Genomic DNA, 25,049 nt, shown 5'->3' with positions numbered 1-25,049 from the left:
AACAGCTTGGACTCACAGTAGGCCCATAACAATTGCTGGACTTCAACTGGATCAACTGGAGTCCAACAAAGTCCTAGACAGAATCTGGCATCAAATACTAGACTGTATATGTTTACTGGTGGATGTTAAACATCTGTGTGCCCTGCTACGTCAATGTATTCAACAACATAGCATTTTCTTAGACGGTTGAATATAATGAAATGTAACAAGTAGGGATGCAGCTGCCTGTCTACAGAGAATGACATTGTTAGATATCAAACCTCCATCCGTTTGATTCCACCCACTCCTCGACCGCCGTAGTAGGAGGCGTCCACTGTCGGCCACTTCTTCTTAGGCATCCCATCCTCGTCCTCTTCGTCCTTGAGTGAAAAGAGACGGTTTCCTTCATGTTATTTTATTGTGGTTGTGGCTGGTGAGGTTTTCTCCCCCCAGAAGGTCTTCCAATTCAAAAAGTAATCAGACCCCGGTATCTCTACATGTCCTGTCAAAAAGGGTTACTTTTTTTCTTCTGATTTTTTCATCCTGTTTTTGAGAGATGTAGCTAGGGGGACCAGGAGTGGGGAAAAGGTCAGAGGTTATGTACTAAAGGGGACAAAATTGCTTCGGAAAGGTCCACAACATTTACACTGAAAGGTCCACAACATTTACACTGAAAGGTCCACTACGGAGGACACACCCCTCACTGACTATGTCTGAAGAGTCACATGTAAGCCGTGGAAAGAAATGACAAAATAACGACCAACCTGGTGGACTTCTGTGTTTGTGAGTGAAGTAGGCTACCTAAAGCCAAACCTGTTACTATAACCCTTGGAGGGGTATAAGACCCTATCCATTTGCTTCCAGAAAACACATCAACCCGTGGTTCCTGGTTTTATCTATTTCTGCTTACCTATTTGAATGGCACATATACACCTCCATCTATACTGTGGCTTTTAGGTTACGCCCCGGCAGTGAGTCTGCAGTTTTCAATCTAGCTGTAGCACACGCAGGAGGGGAAAAAAAACAAATCCATCTCTTTCCCCTCGGGTGCTTTATTTCACATAAACACAGTTGGCCTCTTTTATGACGTACATTTTCCATCCTAAAGACGTTCAATCTCTCCCCCCACCCCAATCCATACAGCTCTGTCATCCCCCTCCCTCTGCAGTTCTTGGAAGTGTACCCTGTCTCGTATATGCATGTATGCACGGCGTGCATATGATCACAGGAAATGACATAAACTACCAACACAGTCCGACACACTCGGGTTTCAGGCTGTTAGTGGAGCCAGTTTGATAGTCCAGACTAATCTAATCTATCACCGCACAGCAGTCAGGGCTTGTCACACAAGAGGGTGACGTAAGGCGCCCAGAGCTCAGAGGGAGTTTCAATGTGTTTCTAGAGTTTACTGGCCAGAACTAATTTATGTTCAAAGCAGAAATAATAATGAGATTTAGTGTTGAGTTAAACCAGGCTAGGAATCACCACCAGCACTCTTGTGCAATTTCTTTAAGCAGTGGGTACAATTGAAATTCCAACATGACAACAAAACAGAAGAAGGAGGTTTTCTAATTAATGACCTATCCAACGCCTGAATTTTTCTATAATAACCCTGCTATAAATTTTAAATCTTGCTTGTGAAATTTTCAGTGATGTGATTTAATGACCGAATGACTGAGCTGAATGGGATGGTTGAAATATGGAGACGGCCTGTGGACATGAAACCGTGCTAAGGTCCACAAGCTGCTTTGGCCAACAACCCTCAGCCTCTGGTGTACCATAAAAGACCCTTTAACAAACATCTTTGAAAACAGGGGTAAGCCGAGGCACAAGTCTAGTAGAGATGAATATACTTTTATTGCTTTGTACTTTTATAGTAATCACAAGTTATGTGCTGTTTTTATTAAGTTACTCACGACCACTCAACCATGCAACCAAGCGCACGCACACAAACACACACACACACACACACACACACACACACACACACACACAGGCCCACCATCAGGGGTGTGTGTGTGTGTGTGGTGGGGGGGGGGCAAAGGGTACAGATGAGGGTACTATGCAGGGGGGTGTTTGAGATCATCTTGTCCCTGGGCCTAAACAAGACACACAGCGGGCCTGCACACACACACACACACACACAAACACACACACACACACACACACACACACACACACACACACACACACACACACAAACAAATAAATGCTTCTTTCATTTATTGGCTTCCCTAGAAGAGAAGACCCCTTGATGCCGCGTTAGGGAGCAGACGGCGCTACAGAAGACTGAAATTGAAAGCTTTCAGTAATAGGCCATTTTATTTTCTTACCAATGCATTGTTTAACAATGAAAATAAGATAATGGCATCTTGGATTTTCATTGGTCAAAGTAATGACACAACTAAATGTTACTGTGTTAGAAAGTGTGCATGTAATCAAACTATTATTTAAAAAATTCCAACTCAGTCACCTCAAAAATATAAAAATCTATGCACTAAACGTTACTAATTCATTCTAATCATTTCCCTCAATTCCACCATACCCCTAGTGTGTTTGAGCCTAGTTTCTCCTGTTATAAATACGTTATGTTGATGTAGATGTTTACATGAAAACAAAGCAGTACTACAGAGCATATGTGGATCTTACCGAGCTTTCTTCCATCACTGGAGGTGGGGGCGCATGGATGATCTGTAGAGAGAAAGGGGGGGGGGCAGAGGTTAAGAGGTAAGGAGGTTGAGGATTTAAGACTCTCACGTGTGCTCAAGTTCACACTCCTGCTGGCATGTCAAAACGAACCCTTTCCTCCTCAGCGGAGTTTCAAATGCCCTTTTCATTAGCACGTCACACAGCCTGAGTAATGTGTTCAATGTGTGTGCCAGAGCAAGGTTACTCAAAACACATGACTGAGGAATTGGCCGCCTTTTTTTTCGTTCCTTTTTTGCAGTATTTACAAGCAACTTGAAATGACCTAGAAATCTGCTGTCCAGATTTCATTACCTAAGCGGGGTGGGGTGGGGTGGGGTGGGAGTTGTTGAGGGGGGCAGGGGGTGGTTGGGGTGCTTGTTCCATGAGGTACGGAGGAGGGGCACAGGAGATAACAACACACAAGTTTTTTTACGAGAAGTCACACACTGGAGCTCGAGCTGGCATCTCGGTTTGTAGGATTCTGGGAACTCGCCGTTTGAAAAAAAAAAAAGTCGCCTTAGAACATAAACATCTGAGAGCACCCCACAGGAATGTATGCCTTAAATAACAAGTCTGATTGGTCCTCTGTTGTTGTTTTGACAGCGTGCAAGTCGGGATAATGTCATGAATTGAGTTACCGGCAGACAACAGAGTTCAACTTATATTGTGGAGCACAATATACCATTATGCAACGTGCTGCTCAACCCAGAATGTAAAGTGGGCTAGCGAGGCCTGATTTTTCCTTTCAGTATTTCCAAAAGCTGAAACACTAGCTGCCTTCCCATGGCAACCTTCTCTCACTTTCCGAAACACTTCTGGGCAGAACTATCGACTGGAAATGATTGAATATGGCTAAGCGAAAAGATCTTTTCCCAGCTTCGGCCTCAAAGCTTGTAAAAATACGACTTTATGAAAGTTTAGTTTTTGCCACGGCCATCTAATTGTTGAAAAAGATCTCTGAAAATAAACACTATAAACGTCGGCTGACAAGATTATATTTGACTTAAAAAAATGGACACCTGTCCAGCATACTTGCATAACCTCCCTTCCAGAGGTCAGTGAAGGCATGCTGAAGCGCCTTGAGACAATTGTATTGTTATGGCGCTATATAAATAAAATGGAATTGAATTGAATTGAAGTGACTAAAGGCATGGTTTCGCTCTAACTCTCCCTGCGTGTACTCATCCCTCTTTTCTCTCTCCATCGCCCCTCCACAGGACCTCCAGATGAACTCGGACTCAATTTCAGAGCATGTCCTGGTCCAACATTACCTCTCTCATTATCCAATCACATTCTGAGATGCTCCCATTCTACTATTGAGTCAAATTAGTTGTGGTCATTAGTTGTTGACCATGAGTAATTCCCTTGTTGTTTCATAGGAAGGAGGATTTCATGCCCGTGAGAAGGGTGAGAGGTCTGGCTTGGTTTTTTTCCCCACTCTATGACCCTGACAGATCAAAGGTCCAATGGGTCGTCAGGCACTAAGTAGTTGAGCACACACTTTCCACCTGCACTTGACCCTCTGTGGTGATAATGGACTTGGGGAGGTCAGAACAATCTATTAAAGGACTAACAAATCAGGGCCCCATGGTCCTGTGTGACTACCATGTGGCTGACTACCTCCTCCCACGCTTCCATGGGAATTTGGGTTCAGTGTTACAGATCTATCTCTCTGTCTACTGTGCACCCAGCTCCCACACAAGCTCTGCTGGAAAATAGATCACTCTAAATGATCTGCAACCGCAAGTGTATCAGAACAAACACCCTTGGGAAGATGACCTCACCTTCTGTAAGGTCGTTCATCAGGGGGGGGGGGGGGTTGTGCATCTCAACTGAGCAGCTGCTCACAGATGCTGGGAAAGTTTGGTAACCCTCTTGTCAAACTAGGGGCCAGCCAAGTCTGGACAATGTGTAAACAGTATGGCTTATACATTCAGTGCAAGTCATATGACGGAAACATTTTCACTGCATATTTCTGAACTTTTTTGCAAGAAACCACTATCAGACTGCTCAAAGACAGAATGACAGAATGTCTGCTCAATGACAAAGACAGAAACAAATGATTTTAAGAGTAACACCGTGCTACACATGTGTGCTTATTCCTGAGCCTGCTTTATGCGGCTGGTGTGAGCGACGGGTTCACAGGAGCTCTTGACATTGCTCCTCAGAGTGTTGTTGTTGAAAATTCTACAAACAAAAATAAGATTTCAAATGACTATTCTATCTGTTTGGCACATTTGTGTGTTGATCTTTCGAATGTCATGTAAATAATTAGAGGTTAAATGTACCTCAGCCTTAGTGTAGTTGCTATGGTGCCACCCCCAGTGCATGTTACAGGTACCTACCACCGTGCAGCAGAGAGGCCAGAACCACCAGAGCAGAGCCAGGATCAGAAGCAGCATCAGGATGAGGAGAGCGATGGCCAGAATAGTCCCATCAGACTGACAACAAACACAGAATACCAGGGAATATCAGTGGCTGGAGATCATGTTTATTTACACTCGTTTCACTGGGATATGACAGCATGTCGCGGGTGTGTGTGTGTGTGTGTGTGTGTGTGTGTGTGTGTGTGTGTGTGTGTGTGTGTGTGTGTGTGCGTGTGCGTGTGCGTGTGCGTGAGACAGAGAGAGACAGTCTGTGTCTGTGTGTGTGTGTGTGTGTGTGTACACGGCCACAGAGTGCATGCTCTTTATAGTCAGGCCTGTGAGTCAAGACGGCTTATCTTTTAAGGGATTAAAGGAGCAAACCTTTAATATTGTGAAACACTGGATGATTCATAACAGCTGGGGAGGCCCAGATTATGGGTTGTTTTCAAGAGAACCTCACAAAGGCTCAGCGCCACCAGAGGTTACAGGGGCCGTTTGGACGGCAGCTAACCTGGCAGGTGTTATAATGCTCATTTCCTCATACGCACACCATGGACTCGCATTGGCAGGTGAGGAATGTGAGTTATCTCAATACTGAATTTACAAGCTTTAGGGTGCTTGACTGAGACAACAGATGCTTAGACAATGTTGAAAGAGGAGGGCAGACTTTTTCAATATTTTTTTCCAAGTATATTTTGAAGATGTCTGTGCTGATATTTATGGCATTTGTTTTATTGGACATTTGAAGTACATTTTCATATGAACATTCATATTTTAAAATGACAGAATGGCCTTTTTGCAGTCTAAGATCTGAAAGAGATCTACTGCATAAGTATTGTACTCACACAGCCCACAGTGGTAATGGTGACAGAACTGGAGATGAAACTCAGGCCTTCATTCATGCTGACATATAGGGAGGCAGCCCTGGAATACAGATACACAAGTCTGGTGGGTTATTTACAAGTGTTCAGTTTAATTCTTAACTAACCCTCTATATGGATACTTTAAACGGGCAAATTTAATAAACAATGTAATAAACATTCCTTCTCTATTAAAGGAGAAATAAAGAAGAGATGTAGAACATATCAGCGATCAATGTTTTTATATTTTAATTTGTATTTGTGCAGACAGGACAACACTTACGTTCCCTCTTCTCGTAGCACTGGTGCTGGACATAGCATGTACGTGTCCTCAACAATTAGGGGCTTCACCACTTGAGAAAAAGAAAATCAGAATAACATCACTATACAACATCCCCTTGCAGAACCAGGTAGTATAACTTAAGTTAGCACTGGGGAAGGGTAAAGATGGATTGTTGTTTTAGATGGAGAGCAAGTCAACAGCACTGTACCATGAGAAAACTCTACGGGGACCTGTAAGGAGAAAAAGCTGGCCTGACTTGCAAACAGGGTCATAAAAACATGGCTGCCGCTGTTGAAGGACAAAGCCTTAAGATATTCTGTTGAACTTCCTGGTTGGAAGACAAATCCGCTGAGTGTCTCTACCCCAACACTGACTGTTTACACTGGCTCAGGGCAGACATACCACTGCCCTGAGGAAATCTACACAACCGCTGTCTCTTTCCTGCAACGCCCTGCTGGATGAAGGGATTAAGTGGAGGGAGGGGAGGAGCTGCTCGAGCATTAGCTGTTATATCAATACCGCAGAGACAAGGGGCTCTGCCGGGGCCAACATAAACTCATCGAGATATTAAACCCCCCAGTTCCTCTATGCGGTCAGACACCTCCACAGAAGGTAAGCAAGGAAGAAAGGAGAAACTTGTTGAAGGAAAAGCTTCAAACGCTGCCTTTTCAGAGATGCTCGGGCCCCCTTTTCTTTGGCTTCCCTCCAGGTTTTCTGCTGAAAGAGGTCGTCTTTGTCTCAGGCAGATCTCAGCAGGGCCTGCTTCTCGTTCCTCTCTCTGCATGTGGCCCAGAAGCATTGGGATCGTGGCAGGAAGGCTTGATGCATGTCCTCGAACACTTCATTAGCCTGTTTACCCACAGTATGCTCAGTATGCAAAGAAAAGGCTCTGTTTCGCTGCCTAACTGAAGACATGTGCTCATAGCCAGAGCTTACTTAATAAATGACCAGAAATGACTGGCCATACCGATGACCTCTGAGGCTCTCGGAGTCAGAAGCGCAGTGACGCTTGCATGATGTACAAAAGCCTTCTAGTTCTTCCACTGGGCTCTTGTTATGTTCACAAAAATATTGATTATGGGAACTACTTTTAGTTAAAGTTATAGGAACTACTTTTCTGTTATGCGTATGATACCATTGATGTACTACTGAGCGGCGCATTGATCTGTTGAATTAGTAGTTGTAACGTGACTAAAGAAAATCCAGTAAAGGCATCGTTAACTTTACTCCGGTGTTTATTTAATGTATGTTGTGAAAGTGCAAAAAGACAACAGCTCTGTTGATTGAAATCTGCTGTTTGTCGTTCCCCATCCCATACCCTCTCCCTTACTAGTCCCTGTTATCCACTACCCTGCCCAAAGCACTTCACAACTAAAATGAGCAGTGCTGTACTCCTCGTCTGCTGAAAGGATTTGACCCATTTCTGCATTGTGATGATATGGCCATAGTTGGAGACATTCAAGATGTCTCATGACTCATGACTGGGGCTGTATGTCTTTATTCGTGAGCTGTTGCTGTGTCCGAGACATAGGCTCAGACAGCCCACTCAGATGCTCAACACACGTAGACACACATGGCTCCTTCCTGCCAGCGCCTTTAACACGAGAGATATTTGAGGGCATTTTCGAGAGGAACAGAGAATAAGCTAGGTTTACGTCAAGAAATCCCCTTTGTGAACACCTTGGGCAAAACAAGGTGGATATTTGCTGCCTAACTGGCTTGTGGTCAAAACAAGAAAAGGCTTGCATCAGCATGTTTATAAGAGCCTCCTTCCAGTGTTTGGAGTGGCCAAGTGTAAACAAACAGCTCTGGACAGCAGGGAGACGGCATGTATTCTCCATGGAATTGGAGCGCAGGACAGATGAGGATGACTAGAGGGTGAAGACAGGGGACAAAGAATTTCCCTTTTTCGCTAATGGTTTCCATGTCCCGGTTTGGACACACAATGTAAACCATTTATGTCCACTGAAACTATGTGTGCTTTCATCGTCCATATTCCTGGAGATGTAAAACACTTGAGTATGTGGGCTCCTAAGCTGCAACCTATTAGTAATACAATATAATGATATCAGTCGCAGATGACTTTGCTTTGATGTTGGATAGGCGCCTAATTCAAACGCAATCGCTATTATTCACAGCATTAGATATCTGCCCTGTGGGTGCGAACATCTCAGCGGAGGCCACGGAGGCAGCAGACTTTTATTAAAGGTCGATGGCGGGAAGCGCTGCTTGGATGCGGCTCAAGGACGTTGTTCGTTCTTCATCATGGCTTTGTGTGTGGCGCTGTTTTTTTTTCCCACTCACTAGATCTGCCTCACCTGGCAAATGGCCATGCCGTTAAAGGCTGCCTTGCGTCTTTTAAAACCTCAAACTACCAATCGCAGCAGATCCAGGAACACTGGTGCGTGTTCTTTTTTTAGTGAGGCCAGATTTTTGTCAGGAGATTTCGGAAAAACGAGAGCTCAGGGACACTTCTGAGACCTGTGTGATGGCAGTTTGCAAGCTTGTTGGATATCAGCTCAGAGCTTGCAAATTTCCAGCGACATCGCAAAAAAAGAGGCCAAAAACAAATCTTAAGCAAGGGCTTATTATTCCTGTTAACATACACAATAACGCTTGCCACATCATTTGGTTTCAGCGTTTGCCTGGCTTTTTAGACACATTGGTCCTTGTTTATTAAAATAAATGATTGAGGTCTTTAATCTTGAAATGGTCCAGTTCAGACCTCTAAATAGGTCCACACAATGCCAACTGGTTACACACTCTATGAACAATGCCTACTTAATGGTGGGTCACTTTATATACAAAACATTCTTCTTTTATATAGAATCTAATTACTCCCTTTGCTTGTAAAAAGAATCATAATGAAGGTCTTAAGAACCTTTCAGATGGTTCCGTGGAGGACTCCAAATGGTTCAGCTTGTTAGATTTAGGCATTTTCATAACTTCTTTAGATGCCGCAAAATACAAAAATGGACTAAGAAGAAGAAATAAAACACGCTGGTTATATGTGATACAGGCTTGATGCTAGTGTATGTTGTGTTAAAAAAAAGCTACTTACTCCTTGTGAGGGTGTCATTGATGCGGAAGGTACAGAGCACTTTTTCCACGTTGCGGGCGTGGAGGAATCCATTTCCTCTCACCACCACCTGGAACGTCTCTGAAAAAGAAGAAGAAGAAGAAGAAGAAGAAGAAGAAGAAGAAGAAGAAGACTGACATGAGCTGTGGGTAAAGCCATATACTCACACCATGGCTGAATTTGAAGGGCCAATTTAAATGGGATTTTACAGCTGTCTTCAAAAGAAATGTTTTTCGAGTGCAGGGCAGGAAGAAGACCACTGATTTACGAGGAGCCGTGTTTTAGTAAAGCCCGTTATTTGTTGAATCAGGTGGCTTAGCAGTATGGGTTTGGCTGCGGCCCTCTAGAAAGACACTGGCCTTTTGGACCATGGGCGGCCAGAGCAAACATACCACACATTGCCCTTAAACAGATCTCATCTCGGCCCCAAAATGGTAGCTTGCTAACTGCCATGCCGTGTTCAAATGTGTGCCGATCTATAAATCTGACTGCTTTGCGCCGTTCAGTAAGGTCATATTCTGTTAAAGTTGTACTTAAAAACCTCTTTGGCGTGACCACAGTGGTTGCAAGACAGACATACTTGACTGAAAAACATTCTTAGAGGGGTGAGCCTGCGGCAGACGAGACATGTAGTTGTCCCAACATGAGAGGAAGGGTCCTCGGCCGAGCCAAAGCCACAGAAGCCCAAAGCACTTAGACGCACACATCACAGAAGAAAATCGCCTCAATTTTGCCCTGTCAAGGAATTAAACCATCAGCTCCACACTGACACACACAGAGAGAGAGCGAGAGAGAGAGAGAGAGAGAGAGAGAGAGAGAGAGAGAGCTGACACAACAAGAAGAAAGATTCTTATTTGTCTCTTTGAAATGACTAAATAAATGAGATTATCCTGATGATAAATGCTTCCCAAGGAAAATGTGGGTAGAAGAATGATATGCATAAAGTTAATTAAGTGCAAATACGTCACTGATCCAAGTCAATATAGCTGACATTACAGAGATTAGGACTGCACCAATTGAAAAAGTACTCATGTTTAAATAAACCTTAATCCATCTGAAAATTCAAAGACAACCCTAGCAGGGACTTTGTTTTGTATCTCTGTCTTTCAGAGTGAGGGGGGGGGGCACTATAAACAGTGAGGCCTTCACAAAGGGTCACACTTTATTGGAAGACCATTCAGAAACTAAACTCATAAACTTCAGCAGCATGTGCAGAAATAAATAGCAGCCCACTAGATTTCTAGGAAAGCTCAGCTTGACTTGGTGGAGGAAACGGAGATGAGCAGCACAGCACACTTATTTATGTGTTGTTCTCCTCGGCTTCTGGGGGTCTGGAGCTCATCAAGCCATCCCCCAAATCCCACCCTGTTCAACCCCTAAATCAACCCAGGTCAAGGGAGGCTACTGGGCTTCCTGCTACTGGTTCTTAGCATTATAAGCAGTGAATGGTTCCTATCCCTGTGTAGCCATTCGGTCTCTGTGAGTGTGTGTGTGTGTGTGTGTGTGTGTGTGTGTGTGTGTGAGAGAGAGAGAGAGAGAGAGAGAGAGAGAGAGAGACTGAGAGAAACAGAGAGAGAGAGACAGTGTGTGTGTCTGTGTGTCTGAGAATGTTGCTCTTCTCAAACACATTAATCCAATGGTTCAAACTCCCACTCGAGACGTCACGGTTAATGATACCAGGTTGCCAGGGGCTAGATAAACGAATTGACTTAAGCCTATAGTGTCCATTCCCACACTGCACCATGACACTAAATAAACGCTAAATGAATGGTTTTCAGTGTGAGTGGGAGTGGGGGGTATGTGTCAGTCAGCTTGAGGACCCGAGGACCCAAGGAGATGAATGGTGTTGGGCCGGATGTCCGGAGGGCTGCCTCACTCACCTCCCGCACAGATACTGGAAGGTTCCGCCGCAAGGATCTCAATGCAGGATTTCCTGAGGATCTGAGGGCAACAAGAGGGGAAAGAAGGGGGGGGGGGGCAGAGAGAGGGAGGGATCGAGTGAGTGCTGAAAACTCTCAATGGACTCAGTGGCTACATGGACCATCTCTTTAACGTCATTACTCCTCAGTTCACAACTCATTTCTGACATCAAGCCAGTCATATGAGAGATGGAGAGAGATAGAGAGAGAGAGACAGTTTTTATGTGTTTGTTTTTATGTGCTTGTTTGTGTGTTTGCTTTTAAGTGTGTGTTTTTATGTGTCAGCTGGTGCACCTGAGCATGCTCCACTTGTCTGGCTGTTGTTGTTTTTTTTTGTGTGTGCTTTCTTTTTCACTCTCTCCTCCACTCTCTTCAAGAAAAATATGCATGCTCTTGTATGCCTGCAGATCCCACTGATTTACTGCGCAGTCCCTCTCCTCTCCCCCTGAGCTCAAGCCAAGTGCTTTCAGCGTGCAGCTAATCGGCACCAGATGACTGGCTCAACTGACCCCAGCCCGGGCTAACGGTGTCTACTGCACCGAAAGAGGTTTCTTTGAGAGAGCAACAAACCTGTTCACCCCTTCTCCCCTTTAATCAGTCATCGGCTCGTGGAAATATGAATCAGTACGTTACTGCCGAGAGCTAAAGGATGCAGTGCATACCCTTTGATCCTGTGGTTGGGATCCTGTTGTTGATCCCCATAAAAAAGTGTGCGAGTGTGTGTGTGTGTGTGTGTGGGTAGGGGTGCGCAGCGGGTTCTCTGAGAAAGTTTGGCCCTGGTGAGTTTTCAGACCCCACTGACCGTCTGAGTAGCCCAGTGTTTGTGTTTCTCTCTCGCTCTCTCCCCTATTTTCCCTCACTTCCTTTTTCATTTTTCATTAGCTCTGGAAATCGGAGAGACCTCAGCCAGTGTGAGAGACTTAATGGAAAGAATTTTCGTTTGAGGAGGTCCCTTTGAAGCGCAAAGGCAGCCAACAGCCTTGAAAACAACAACTCTGTAGGGATGTCTTTTCAGAGCAGAATGGTTTCTGTTTTCCTGTTATTACCCTTGCTATTTTACCCCAAAACTATGACACTTACCGAATCGATGACCCCTTGCAATGCCTCAAAGCCACCATTCACTGGAAAAACATGGTCTTTACTGTCTGCTATCTTAGCCAACTGATGAGAAAGATGAAGAAAGGACATAAACAGGTAGTATTAGTTGCAATATAATTGAATTAATTGAAGCTTTTGCCTAAAAAATGTGCCCTAGAGACATCGACAGTATTGTCCTTTCATCTAGTATTGTTATTCCCACAGTCCTTTATTCTGCTATTTCAAGCCGGCTGAAGAACTGAGAGCTGAAGGCAGACAGCGTGCCTAATGGAAACAGAAGGATACCCACCTGTGTCTCATTGAAGTCTTTCACCCCGACGCAGTAGACAGATGCACCCAGGCTGCGCGAGCGGTTGGCCTGACAGGTATCCATAACAAAAACACAGACACACACAACACCGCTGTTCAGTTTTAGGCACACCGTTTCCACAAAACAAAACAGGTTCGGAGAGGCCTATAATAACTTAGAAGGGGAAAGAAGGTCACGTTTATGCAGACGGAAAAAAAAGAAATGGTGGTCATTTTCTAAATGTTATCATGAAAAGATGAAAGTCAAGGTAGGCACAAGAGGGGGAAAAAAGTCACCTTGCTGCTGACAGTGAGTGACAGCTCAAGAGACACTTCAAATGTTTCATGTCCTGTTCTTGTCAAACCTTTTACCACTAATACCCTTTTAAAAATAATACTAAAAAAGAGATCAGTGGCACCTTATCAACACTAAGTCAAAGGGCAGCTGCTTTTTGTTGGCATATGTAGCTGATCAGCTAGCCTTTAACTTCACACAGCTGCTCTCATGCGACTCCAGAGACCATAGGGAAGAGTTATAGCACCTCCTCCACAAGTGTGCTGCCCGCAGATGTGACTGTGCATTTTTCCTATTCTGAGGGGAGACCGGAGAAGAGAGTCTTGCAACTCCACTGACCTCCTTCCCCCCCTGCAACCCAGAATAGGATCAAAGCCGCGCCGCGATGATATATACAGCGATACCGTTTGATCTATGCCAGTCTCTTACGCTGCCCTTGTGTGTCCGTTTACAATGTGCAGCCCCTCGCAGTCTCCTGCATGGGCTGTTTGGATGGTGCCCCTACCTCTCTCTCGGCGTAGAAGAAGAGGTCTTCGTGCAGCTCGCCATCGGTGAGGGCGATGATGACACTAGCAGTCCGGTACCCTGTTCAGAGTGAGAGAGTTTGGTGTTAAAGTTTTGATGACTTTTCTCACTGTTAAAAGAGAGAAGGTGTGAGGGAGGTAAAAGGGTCACCTTCAGAGTTTCCATAGTAAATCTGCTCACTAGCCTGTAAAGTGGAAAAACCGCAAGATGAATATCATGACGAATCATGGACTTTGTCCTTTGAACAGCACATTCTTAAGGTAGAATTCATGTCTGTTCTGACTGTTGCTATTCCAAGCAGAGGATCGATCTGCTGCCTCTGTAAACTGCCTCTGTTCTGCTGCTCGTTTTAAACATTTGTTTAACATTAATGCAGGACTGAATCAAAAATTGTTATCCTTTAGTGTGTTTCCTTTATAGCATTTGCTGATATTCTGTAAAATAAACAGAGATTTAAGACTTTGTGCCTTCATCTCTGTCAATGCTTGCACATGAACAGAGAGGTCACACCAGGGATAAGTGCCTGACCGCTGATAAACTGTCTTTCTTTACTGCACTAGAAATCAACACCATAATTGACTAACTGAATGGCTGTAACTGACAAACCACTGGTTTACTGGCTTCATGACTTACCCTTTGAATACCCTCATGCATGAAAGTGTCTCCACCTGGCAGGACCCTCTGAAGCTCCTCCAGGCCTGTCCTTATCTTTTCCCTGCAAACACAGGCACACATGCAGCATCCTGACATGTGCTGACAACCTTCAAAGTTGAGGAAGTTAAGAGGAAATCATGTATTACGCTATGTTCAGTGCATTGATTCCCTCCCACAGGCTTTTACATCAGGTTCCAAATTAGAGACAGACATGAACAGATGTAGTGGTGTATATATATGAAGAAGAATAGCCTTGTCAGTGTTGATGTCCAACATTATAAAATATGATCTGCTAGCGCAACGTCATGAACAACTCCAGAGACCGAATGTATAAACAATAACAATATCATCTTGTAATTGTCGTCAGATGAGAGGGGTGCTTGGATGTGCGAGGTGCTTAGATCTCAGCGGTTTTGTGAAAGAATTCCTTGGCCCTAAGCTGAGCTTGAGGCACGTCACTGGACCGTAACTGTGATTCTGGGCTCCACTTTCTTTTTCTGCTGATCGGAAAAACCATTTAAATCTTCCTGCCAGGGCTCTGCAGACCCACCCAGTCCCAACGCTTTTGCTCTTTTTTATTTTTTTGCTATTTGTTTGAATTATGTTTAAATGACATCTTAATTAGCTATACGTTATATCAGACATACAGTTAGGCATATGTGACAATGATTATCTCTGGGGAGTCATGCTGTTATTTGTCATGATTCACACTGACTTCACTTTCGACAGAATGAAGGCAACGCTGATGAAGGACATAGCAGAGCAGAGCAGAGAGGAAATGAAGCCTGTTCACAATGACACACCAGGATGACAGTAAATAGCCAGCCATTTTCATGGACACATGGAGAGGGACCTTCACTGAGAGGTTGCGGGCACATTTCCCACTTTGAAAAATGTGACAATTTAAAGACACTGAGAAGCACATGTTGAAGCATTTGCCTGCACAGATTTAATACTTGAAAATGATAGCTCTGTCAGGGGAGCTCACGGTCCAGGTGTTCTGCTCCGTGGTTCGCTCTGGCACTGATTTACCCAGTGTGGCTATTCGGTTAAATTTGTCTCTTTTAAAGAAAACAGGCTGTGATTTGTTGGTCAATCACTACATTAGTGAAGCAGGCTTTGAGAAATAATAGACAGGCAACGGAAACAGCAGCACACGCTCCTAAATATACAGTGTCGATTTATCAGTTTCTCCCATAAGGCCCCAACCTAACACTCCCAGCACTATGGCTTTCCTTCTTTCTTTCTTCCTTCCTTTCTTTACTCTCATTAACCTCTGTCAGTAGTTCAATGTTTTGTCTATAAAAAAACATGAAATACACTGTTATGAAAATGCTGTTTGCTACGTGAGACTTTATCTGTTACTGCCAGGTCCATAAAACCACAGAATGCTATGTGGTATATATATCTTCACAGAATGCTATGTAGTATATATATCTTCGCAGATGCTGTAGAGCATCGGTTCCCAAACTGGGGTACCCCCAGGGGTACGCAAAGTGGTTCAGGGGGTACGCGGGGTACGCGGGAATCAAAGTGAAAAAGCCCATTACATTTTCAAACTGAGCTATAAATAGACACGAAATCTTAAATAGTCTGAATAGCCAAGTCGCATTGCCAAAAATACTCCCGTATACTCATATTCAGGGAAATAATTACACTGCCGAAAATATCTATAGGTAGGGTAATGACCTACCATGACAGTTTCAAGTGTTACCGGCTGAATATGTGCGTGGGGGGAGGGGGCGTGGCGGCAGCTAAATACATGGGAAAAAAATGGGGGGGTACGTAGCTGGAGATTGAATGTCTGAAGGGGTACGGGACTGTAAAAAGTTTGGGAACCACTTCTGTAGAGTATATATATATCTTCACAGAATGCTGTGAGATTGAAGCTTAAGGACAGTATTTCATGCACAAGATAATTTAAGTGATGAAAACCCTCAGATATTGTGTCTGAAATGATTCCCAATTCTGGCACATGAAGACTTGGCATATAAAGCATAATCACTATGCTATCGTACTAGAATTTCTGAGTACAACGATTACAATTTCAATGAAACGATTCTATTTTTCTCTCACTGCTCACAGTGGTCTTCTTTGTTCATCTTTGACAAGCTCCCCAATCTCTCTGAGCTCTGGACGGGGCATTTGACATGAGGGACTTGTACTTCTGTTTTTAATCGCTCTTACCTGTCCTCTGTGAGACGCATCAGGATCCGTCCTTCAGTGGAAAAGACAATAAAGGACATCCGCAGCTGTGGGCTGCAAGGGGAGGGGGTGGGAGGATTTGGAGGGAGGATGGAGGGGGAAAAAAAGGGTGAAGGTAAACAAAGAGGTTCTGCAGACACATGGTCTCGCCTGCCAAACAGCCATTACTCCACGCACAATCACAGCTCCTGTTTAGATAACCTACATTTTCTGCTCTTATGAATGAGCGATATTGGGTTTTTTATAAATGCTCTGAGAGTGAGGGTTGAGTGGGGCAGAGTGTGAATAACATTGCTTGACTTTGTCACATGTTTTGGTTTCGGTGAATGGGGCCCTCCTCTCTAGTATTGTACCTTATGAATTTATGTGCCAGATGTTCAACGAAGTTGTAGATCTCATTCCAGTGGTGCATCACACTGCCAGACCTGTGAAGGTAAAAGACGTGTTCACACACTTCATCAGGGACAAGACGATGATGACGATGGCTATGAAGCTGGTAATGAATAATATTAAAGTTGTTAAAGAGATTCTTTTGAATAATCAGTAGAAGGTTTGATGTTCAGGTCAGTGTCCCACAGCCAAAGATACCATAACAGGTCATTCCCTCTGGGTCCTTCTGAATCATGGGATGCATAGCATGCTGGGAAAGAAATGGTCCATGTTGCGAGACTATGCTGAAATACTTAATCGCCGAAAGAGGGTGTGCTCAAGTGCTGGACAAAAGACGCAAGGGGGTCAAGGAAACCCTTTATTCCTCTCAGTCAGTTGTAAGATAAAAGATACACATATATGAGCCAGTTTAAAGCAACACTATGTAACAATTTGACACTTTTTGAGGTATGGTTTTATAGGCAACCAGCTTTGGTACCATCCTGAAATTCATTTATATAGCATATGGTCATGTGAAAGACAGATAAACAGCTGTGTCTTTCCCACTAGCCACCCAGGATATGCACTATGTAGTTCTGTGTTTCGGGGCTGGTACACCCTGCAAAAATTGAATAAAAGCTTTCACACCATGACATTGCCAGCTATACTGCCAAAAGACAAAAGTTAGTGTGTTGGCTAACTTCTATCACAACTGGGCTGTTGGTGGTGTTTGCAAAGTCTTTGCATATGTTTTAGTTAGTTAGCTTGCTAGTTTTGGAACAGAACTACCTATTGCTGCTTTAAGTGCAAAGCAGTTTAGCACATAAAACAGCAAGGTGTGAGCTGCCTTAACTTATTCCTCCAATAAAAACAACATTTAATGGTACACAACTTCCGGTCCCTGAGCACTTCTGTGCCCTGGATTTTTTTTTTAAAACTACATCCCAGCACACTTAGTTTAAACCTATAATAAAGCTCTGGTGTTAAGCAGATGCTTTTATCCAAAGCGACTTAAAGGTATCCTGCGGTGGCCAGGAATCAGCTCCTGGTCAACAAATACCAACGGGTCAACCGACCAAGGCGGCGACGCAAACCACTGTACCACCAACACTCTCTATAATACATGTCTCCTGGCTTTTAGCACTAATCCTTTTAAGAGAGCCGAGACTCTCTATGTTTAACTGAAATTGATGAATGTTATGTAGCCAAAGCTGACATACATATAATTTAGGACAAGTACATGTGTTGTGTGAAACATGAGGCTTGATATTACTAGCGCTAGGCACACTTGAATAAAAGATAATGGTCAAGGCAATAATTGCAAGACATCTCCTGCCAGCCATGTACACATGCTGAGTCTTGTCTGCTCTCATGTTAAGCATCTGCCCTGAGAAACACTGTAGAAAAAAAGTGTAGAAGAGTAGAACTGGGTGTAGATATTGTAAAAGTTGTGATAATAGCATCTGAATATTGCCCATACACTAAACCAACTGAGGTCACTCCTCAAGGGCTTCAGGTAGATGATTGGTCAGTGCCTAGCATTGGAATATTCTAAGGTTTAGACCCTATACATTCTTCCTCTTTATGTGAGCGCGTACATTCAAACTGGGTTAAACCTAGAATATGTATTGTTTGTCAAACAGGCACTGCATAACATCCATCTCTGAACAGCTCAGTTCAGTATGGTTGTAGTATTAGTTGACATAGTGTCTTCTATAATCCCTTAGCGCTAAAATGCCTGTAGTTGCAATGCAGAACAATCAAGCAAAGAAGATAAATAAAACTGATAACTGATAATGACCAAGGATAGAGCACATTCTTTTTGAATAACTTACTTATGTCTCCATTCGCGACTATCAATGAAAAACACATGCTTAGTAAACATCAGGCTTTATAAAGGTGAGACTTCTGATAGACACCTGACAATCACACCGCTTCTATGCATGGTTATTGTCTTCCTGGTATCAGTACCAGTAATATAGGATATAGATGGTGGTTCTCTTTTTTTTTTACATATCAGTGCATCTAGGAAAAGCACACATGACAGAACAGTGACTGAATTATGAAAATCAGTGGATGACACCTCTGCGTACTAAAACGTTTGCCTGTAATAAACCCTCAATAAAGTAATATGCTGAACTTGGAGTTGTTGGATAAGGGGATGCTGAACAGCATTTAAAACATGACATGACATGACGTCACTGTACCCCATCTCTGAAATGATCTTAATTTTAGATGGTAGGTAGGGTCTGTGTGAAGATATTACAATAACAATCTATTGTAATTGTGAGGCGTTTCTGATATTTCTGACAAACAGCTGATAGATGCTGCCAGTGTTCATATGACTCCCTGTTTAACCTCTTGTGCTTAACCTTCCTCCTACTGCTGTCAGGTATACTTATTCAAGAAGAGCAAACGAAGGAAGATGGCAGTAATGATAGTAATAAGAACAAGTCAAAATCACTGCCATAAGCATCAGAGACATAAGTGCCAGTGGTTACTGGTCATTGTGTTCAGTGACTTGAAGCTGTAAATGTAAACAGCTGAGCCTTCAGAGCTCTTAGCACACACATCTGGCAAAGCCCTCGGAGACTGGCATAATTATATCTTCACAGACGAGCATATTCTTCATCGATCATTACTCTTCTGGAACAAAATGATGACCATAATAACACTGGACAAATTTGAACATGAGGGGGGTCAACACGACTTGATCAGTAGCAGAAAAACCAGACAGTTTGACAAAATCCCACCGTGAGCAAGTCCAGATGCTAAAGCCATAACCCGGAAAGAAGAAAGAATCTGAGTTTCGGTCTTGTGCATCTGTTATTGTGGTGTCCAAATAAAAAGCCCTCTACACCACTTCACTAGGAACAATACCTTAGGGTCACAATTAATAGGACCCTGTGGCGTTGTCTTTGGCCATAAGGCATTGCCTCGAATCATGCCTATTCTTACCTCATCCTACCCACTCTGTTGTCTTTCGCCAGCTATTCTTTCTATAATTCCTCCAGCCTGCCTGATTGCACTGAGACCTGATATACTATATAAGATTTACATTGGTCAGCGCAATGTCCTAATGGATTTTCATTCCCAGGAGACGACAGGCTGTGATTGCTGTGCACTAGTCCTTGTGGGGAAATGTATGATCATGATTAAACGATGACTTTATTGAGTGGTTACTAGACATTTGAAGTAAAGATGCATGAGCATTACGTTCAGTGATACAGCAGTAAGGAAATCATTACAGACTTCATCTACTCAACCATCCAAGGCGGATTCTGCACATTTTTCTCAAATTACCAAATTAAAAAAAACAAGAATTTGATTAGGGTACATTAATCTAAACGTCAGAATGAACTCTATAAACGTCCCCAGTTCCAAACGTCTTTTGAAATATGTTTGTGTGTGATGGGTGTGGGTTGCAAAGCAGACATCTGGAAAGAGATTGCTTAAGTGGTTATTTATTTGACCCATTTAGATAACCTAACCATCAGGGACATGGGTCTCTCATGAACCGAGAAACAGTGCCTCATCTAGAGCTTGTATTTGACAGATACTTTTATCCACAACTTGAGATGCAACCACTCATAACATGGCTGAAGAAAGTAATGCATATTAGAGTGGTGATATTATATTCTTCTCTTTCTCTGATTCCACTAAGGTCTATTGCATCTGAACCTACTGTGCCATATTTAATAGAGTTGATGCTAAGCTCATAAAAACCAAACACCTTGAGGAATACATATTGGTAAATACATTTCAGAGCCCCAGGGCATCTTTTGTATTATCACTATGACTTCCCATAGAGAGGATTTACTTCATAACTACGTGCAGATGTGAGAAAAGCAGAGTGAATTTCATCTTTGTTTTAACCTTTCACACTGGGACAATGAGTTGAATTACCCCTCTACAGACATATCCACGATTTTACTTTCAGACTGTTATGAGATGGCAAATGTGTTCGCTAATATTCCCCATCTGTGTATATAAGTATAAGTATATTATGACGCGTTGTCAAGTGGAGATCTCTGATTCAGGGCCTCATAATCAGCTGCTAGCCCTTTTTTACAGAACCTCTGCATTAGTCACAGTTGTTCCCAGCGTGGCCTTAAGGATATGATAAATCAGGGAGACAGGCAACAGCTTCCGCAGATTTTTTTGCGACCACATTGAGCTGGCTCAACCCACAAACCCTGAGCCATAAACTGGAGCCACGGAGAGACATTACATAAGTGTAGGAGCTGGGAGTGATGCCCATAGCCTACACCAGCTGGAAACCTAGAGAAAAGGTTTAAAACTTAGCCATGACAACACCAGTAATGACGTCCTAACTTGTAAATAAATGTCTTTCTTAGCACAGACTGAGACTTCAAAAAACCTATTCAGGCTACTTATAGTAATTCAGTGGTTTTAAACACAATCACAAGCACAATGTGAACATTTGTTGTCATCTTAGCGATATTGATACGACAAAGGTTTTACCATTACCATTGATGAGGCACTATGACGAAAACATCCTAGCACGGTAAGTAATTGTTGTTGAGGCAATACTGTAGTTCAAGCAACACTGTAAAATGCTCTCTCTTTTTGTTCATCTTAGTGCTTCGAAGGTCTGCTCTCAAATTTCCATTCAATGAAAACCTCCACTGTTGCACAAATGTCTGACTGCAAAGGCAGTTTGGAGACTTGGCAACTGGAAAATACATCTGAACTTTTCAGAAAACGTTTCTTCAAAAACTGTGTGGGAGAGAAGGAAGAAGAAGGCTTTAAAACCTCTGGGCAGAAATGATTTAATTCCATCAAATTCAGAACCAGACCAGAGCAACTGAAAATGATAACAACGACTTTGTTGAAGAATTCACGCACGCAGGGAGAAAGCTTCATTGATTACAAACAGATGCTGTTCCGTTTGACTATCCATTCATTTGGTCTGTCTCTAGACTTGGCTCAGAAAGCGGTCTAGTTGTTCTTGTTTTTCTCCTCGCCCTCAGTTTGTTGCTTACAGGTCCCAGGGGAGAGGCCTATGTTTAACACGAACAAAACAATTAATCTTCACGAATACACAACTTCAAAATGGTAGTGAACTAATGACAAAGTAATGTAACATGTCAGCTCATTGCCTGTTTAAATAGTATCTGTTACTGACAAGCAGTGTATGTTCAAACTTAGAGACTACAGACCATGTTGATGTTAAGTGAGCAAAAACATAAATAAAAGCATAAATCGAACTATTACCTTTTATAATGTGCCTGTCCTATTTTCTGGCCAGTCAATCAACCTGGTCCTGCAGGTATCTCTCTATATACGCAGCATTTCTGAGTGCAGTCTGGCACTGCCAAGTAAAGAACAACTTAAGCCAGCAACTTATCTGTGCTGTTTTATCATCAGGGACCTGCTGTTTTTTTAAAGTTTGAGCAACAGATTTAAATGCATTGAAACTCATAATGTATATATAGTGCACCAGTCTAGGGTCTGCTTTTAATGAGGTGTCTCCAATACAAATACTATATACCATATTAAAACATGAGTACATCATGTTTTTCATCATTGTGAGAGATCACTGTCTCTCACTTTCTGCAGTAGGCCTGAAAGGTACAATAAACGTATCCTTGGGTTGCCAAACTCTCCGTGGTGACTCTGATCCGTCTCAGTCTGAAAATATTCCCAGGAGAAGAGTCTGTTGGACAAGTTCTTGGGATTGCCAGGGGGTTGTGAGCAGGAGTAGTCTAGGTGCTGACAAAGAGGAAGTACTCTGATTTCCATTTTAGCATAACCTCTGCAGACAAAGATCTAGAAAACCTGATAGAAAGAAGTGTGGGTCATTCCCCAGAGGAGGAGCGTCATGGGCCCCCTCCATGCTAGGTTCAGTAAATCTGACTTTTTAATTGCCTCTATTGAACCGCACGGCCATGGGCTACAGTATGTTTATAAAGTGAGATGTAAGCTCATATCAGATTTCTTAAGTTAACACAGTATATGAAAGCTAGATGGTACAAACCCCTGTTGTGTTTGTGTGTGTGTGTGTGTGTGTGTGTCTTTTTCCCACAAACTGACCATATATCAGCAGAGGAAGGATCATCAAACACATGAAACACTGTGTCAATGCAAAGTGGTTGTAGGAGACATCAGCTTAAATTAGAAAAAATTGGCCTGTCACCATGTCCAAAACAGAATGTCAAGATCTTTTTGTCATGGTTGTCTTTACTGCCTTCACACATCCATTGCACAACCTTCCAAACCTCCCTTGTGTAAATACTTTTAGAAACTGAAACCTGTGGAGAATTTGTGCTCTCTTCACTTTTAAATCTTTAATCATGCTTGTCTCCTTAAATGCTAACAAGAGACGTATGGGCTAATTTTGTACAGTCACTAACAATTTTTCACACTTGGTAACTTCAAACATTGCTTTTTCATTTCTATCTGTCATATTTTGTACCTGCCTGTAGAATTTTACTGTTATTTTCCCACATTTTGGAAAGAAAAAAAATCATATTTGTAACTGGGGGTTTAATCCAAATGATAAAAGCAGCCCACATATCCGAGGACAGCACTCCTGAGGTAAATAAGACATTACTGTGGTGAGCTTTAAGCAACCACTGGTAACTCATTCTCCATCTGTGCCACTGACCCCATTTGGAACCAGCGTGTCTATGTTTTTGTTTAATCCTCTGCGTGCCAACTCTGGTGGGGAAAACAAAGCATGTGACTAGCAAACCAGAGCTTGATGGACCAGCTGAACACAGACCCCTACCATGGGAAAAGTTAAACACATCAACTTCTATTTGCAACCCCTGTTTACCAAGCACCAAAAAAAGAGTAAGTGTCCTCCTGTGAGGACCATAACCACTAAGCAATGGTGTTGACACACGTTTCTCCTGTTTTGACAATGCACTAAGGACCATTTCTCACAACCCCACTAGGGGGCAGCAAAGACATGAAACCATGACACAGAAACATCTTTCCCAAAGAAAATCTGAGCTGGCAAATTTAGCAGCACACTGATGGCTGTGGACAGAACTAATGCCTATAAGCTGCACACATTGTCATATATTGCAGACATTCAACAGGGCATTTCCCCATCAGCAACAATAGTAAATTATCACAACTCTATGGTAATTTAATACTAGACAGTGATGCAATTCAGCATGGCTTAATTATCAAAGTGTGCGCAAATGAAACGTATTTCAGGAAGTTTGGCAGTCTGCACCAAGTGAAAACTAAGTTCATGAAAGCTGACTGTAGTCACAAGGGAGGTATGGCATAGCCTGCTAGCATAAAATGCACTGTAGTGTAGAGATGCAGCTTGTATTCATACTCCCCAGCATCCTCACATTTCCTATGGCATGCAAATGGCAAGTATAAATGTACACGGAACCTGACAGACAGATCAATATCATGGTGCTTTAAGCCTCACAATAAAGGTCTCCACCAAATTCAATGTCATCACTCAGTGAAGTTGGCAAGGGTAAGGCTTATGAAACTCCTAAGGAAAAGGGGAGAATGGTGAACTGTTTAGAGAATAAAAGAGATTGCATGATAGACTCACTTATCCAAGACAAAGTAGAGGTCAAAGCCGCCGTAGCAGGATGGTTGTGTGAGCTCGCTGTCCTGGTCGTGACCGGCATTCCCACTTGTTGCCACCACCAGTAGAGATCCCAGCAAAAATGCCGTGCATATTCCTTTGCTGTCAGTTGCAGACATGATCCCAGTTCTCAAAGGAGTGACAGCAGACAAAAATCAGAGAGATCAAAAAGGAATCATCTGAACAAAACAAAGTGAGTCTATTGAATTCCCTTCTCCCCTCTCTCACTCTCACTCACTCTCTCTCTCTCTCTCTCTCTCTCTCTCTCTCTCTCTGTTCCCCCCTCTTTCTCTCTTGGGTGCAGAAGAGTATTCCTCGTTGCAGCCAAAGCCTTGCAGTCAGCTGAAACATCCACTGTCCAGTCCGTATGTCCAATCTGGATTGGCTAATTCAGTAGATTCACAAGTTAGCCCAAGTCACTGTGCGTCATCCGAGCATGCACATATGTACTCATGTACTCCCCCCACACAGCTATGTGATCCTGAAACAAACTTCTGCTGTCAGACACACTTTGAGTCCTCTGTTTGCAGATGAGTGGATGATAGAGTGTGCGTGTGTGTGTGTATATGTGATCCAGACAGCTTCCTAGAAAGCTAAGCTATTGTGAGTGTGTCCAACAGTCTCTCAACTCCAACTCTCTGTCTCTGTTTTCCCTCTCCCCCTTTTGGTGAAGGGGAAAAATGGAGAGGAAAAAAATCAATCAGGGTGACATTTGAATCATTATTGCTATAGCACCCTCTAATGGTGGATGTTATTACAAAGCAAGGGGAGACCTACATACATGGAATGAATTAGAATAACAAAAGAAAAAAAAAGGAAGGAATTGTGAAAGTATTTCCCTTTTTCGATGGACATG

At 43.1% G+C, this 25,049-nt stretch overlaps 1 protein-coding gene across 1 annotated transcript in view; it reads right to left on the bottom strand.

The window, feature by feature from the left end:
- Positions 1-25,049, bottom strand: part of antxr1a (ANTXR cell adhesion molecule 1a) — a 36,696-nt gene extending 11,647 nt beyond the window's left edge. Inside the window, exons 1-15 of the mRNA XM_031570237.2 lie at positions 24,158-25,049; positions 16,593-16,664; positions 16,222-16,293; positions 14,014-14,095; positions 13,531-13,564; positions 13,361-13,440; positions 12,562-12,630; positions 12,255-12,335; positions 11,136-11,196; positions 9,238-9,336; positions 6,177-6,246; positions 5,879-5,957; positions 5,013-5,108; positions 2,629-2,670; positions 261-359 (exon numbers count right to left, since the gene is read on the bottom strand). Coding sequence (XP_031426097.1) covers positions 261-359; positions 2,629-2,670; positions 5,013-5,108; positions 5,879-5,957; positions 6,177-6,246; positions 9,238-9,336; positions 11,136-11,196; positions 12,255-12,335; positions 12,562-12,630; positions 13,361-13,440; positions 13,531-13,564; positions 14,014-14,095; positions 16,222-16,293; positions 16,593-16,664; positions 24,158-24,312 — 1,191 coding nt within the window. The 5' untranslated portion in view covers positions 24,313-25,049. The remainder of the gene's footprint in view (positions 1-260; positions 360-2,628; positions 2,671-5,012; positions 5,109-5,878; positions 5,958-6,176; positions 6,247-9,237; positions 9,337-11,135; positions 11,197-12,254; positions 12,336-12,561; positions 12,631-13,360; positions 13,441-13,530; positions 13,565-14,013; positions 14,096-16,221; positions 16,294-16,592; positions 16,665-24,157) is intronic.

This window comes from Clupea harengus, chromosome 7, assembly GCF_900700415.2.
Source record: "Clupea harengus chromosome 7, Ch_v2.0.2, whole genome shotgun sequence".
NCBI lineage: Eukaryota > Metazoa > Chordata > Actinopteri > Clupeiformes > Clupeidae > Clupea > Clupea harengus.
This window is presented reverse-complemented; position numbering and strand designations above follow the sequence as displayed.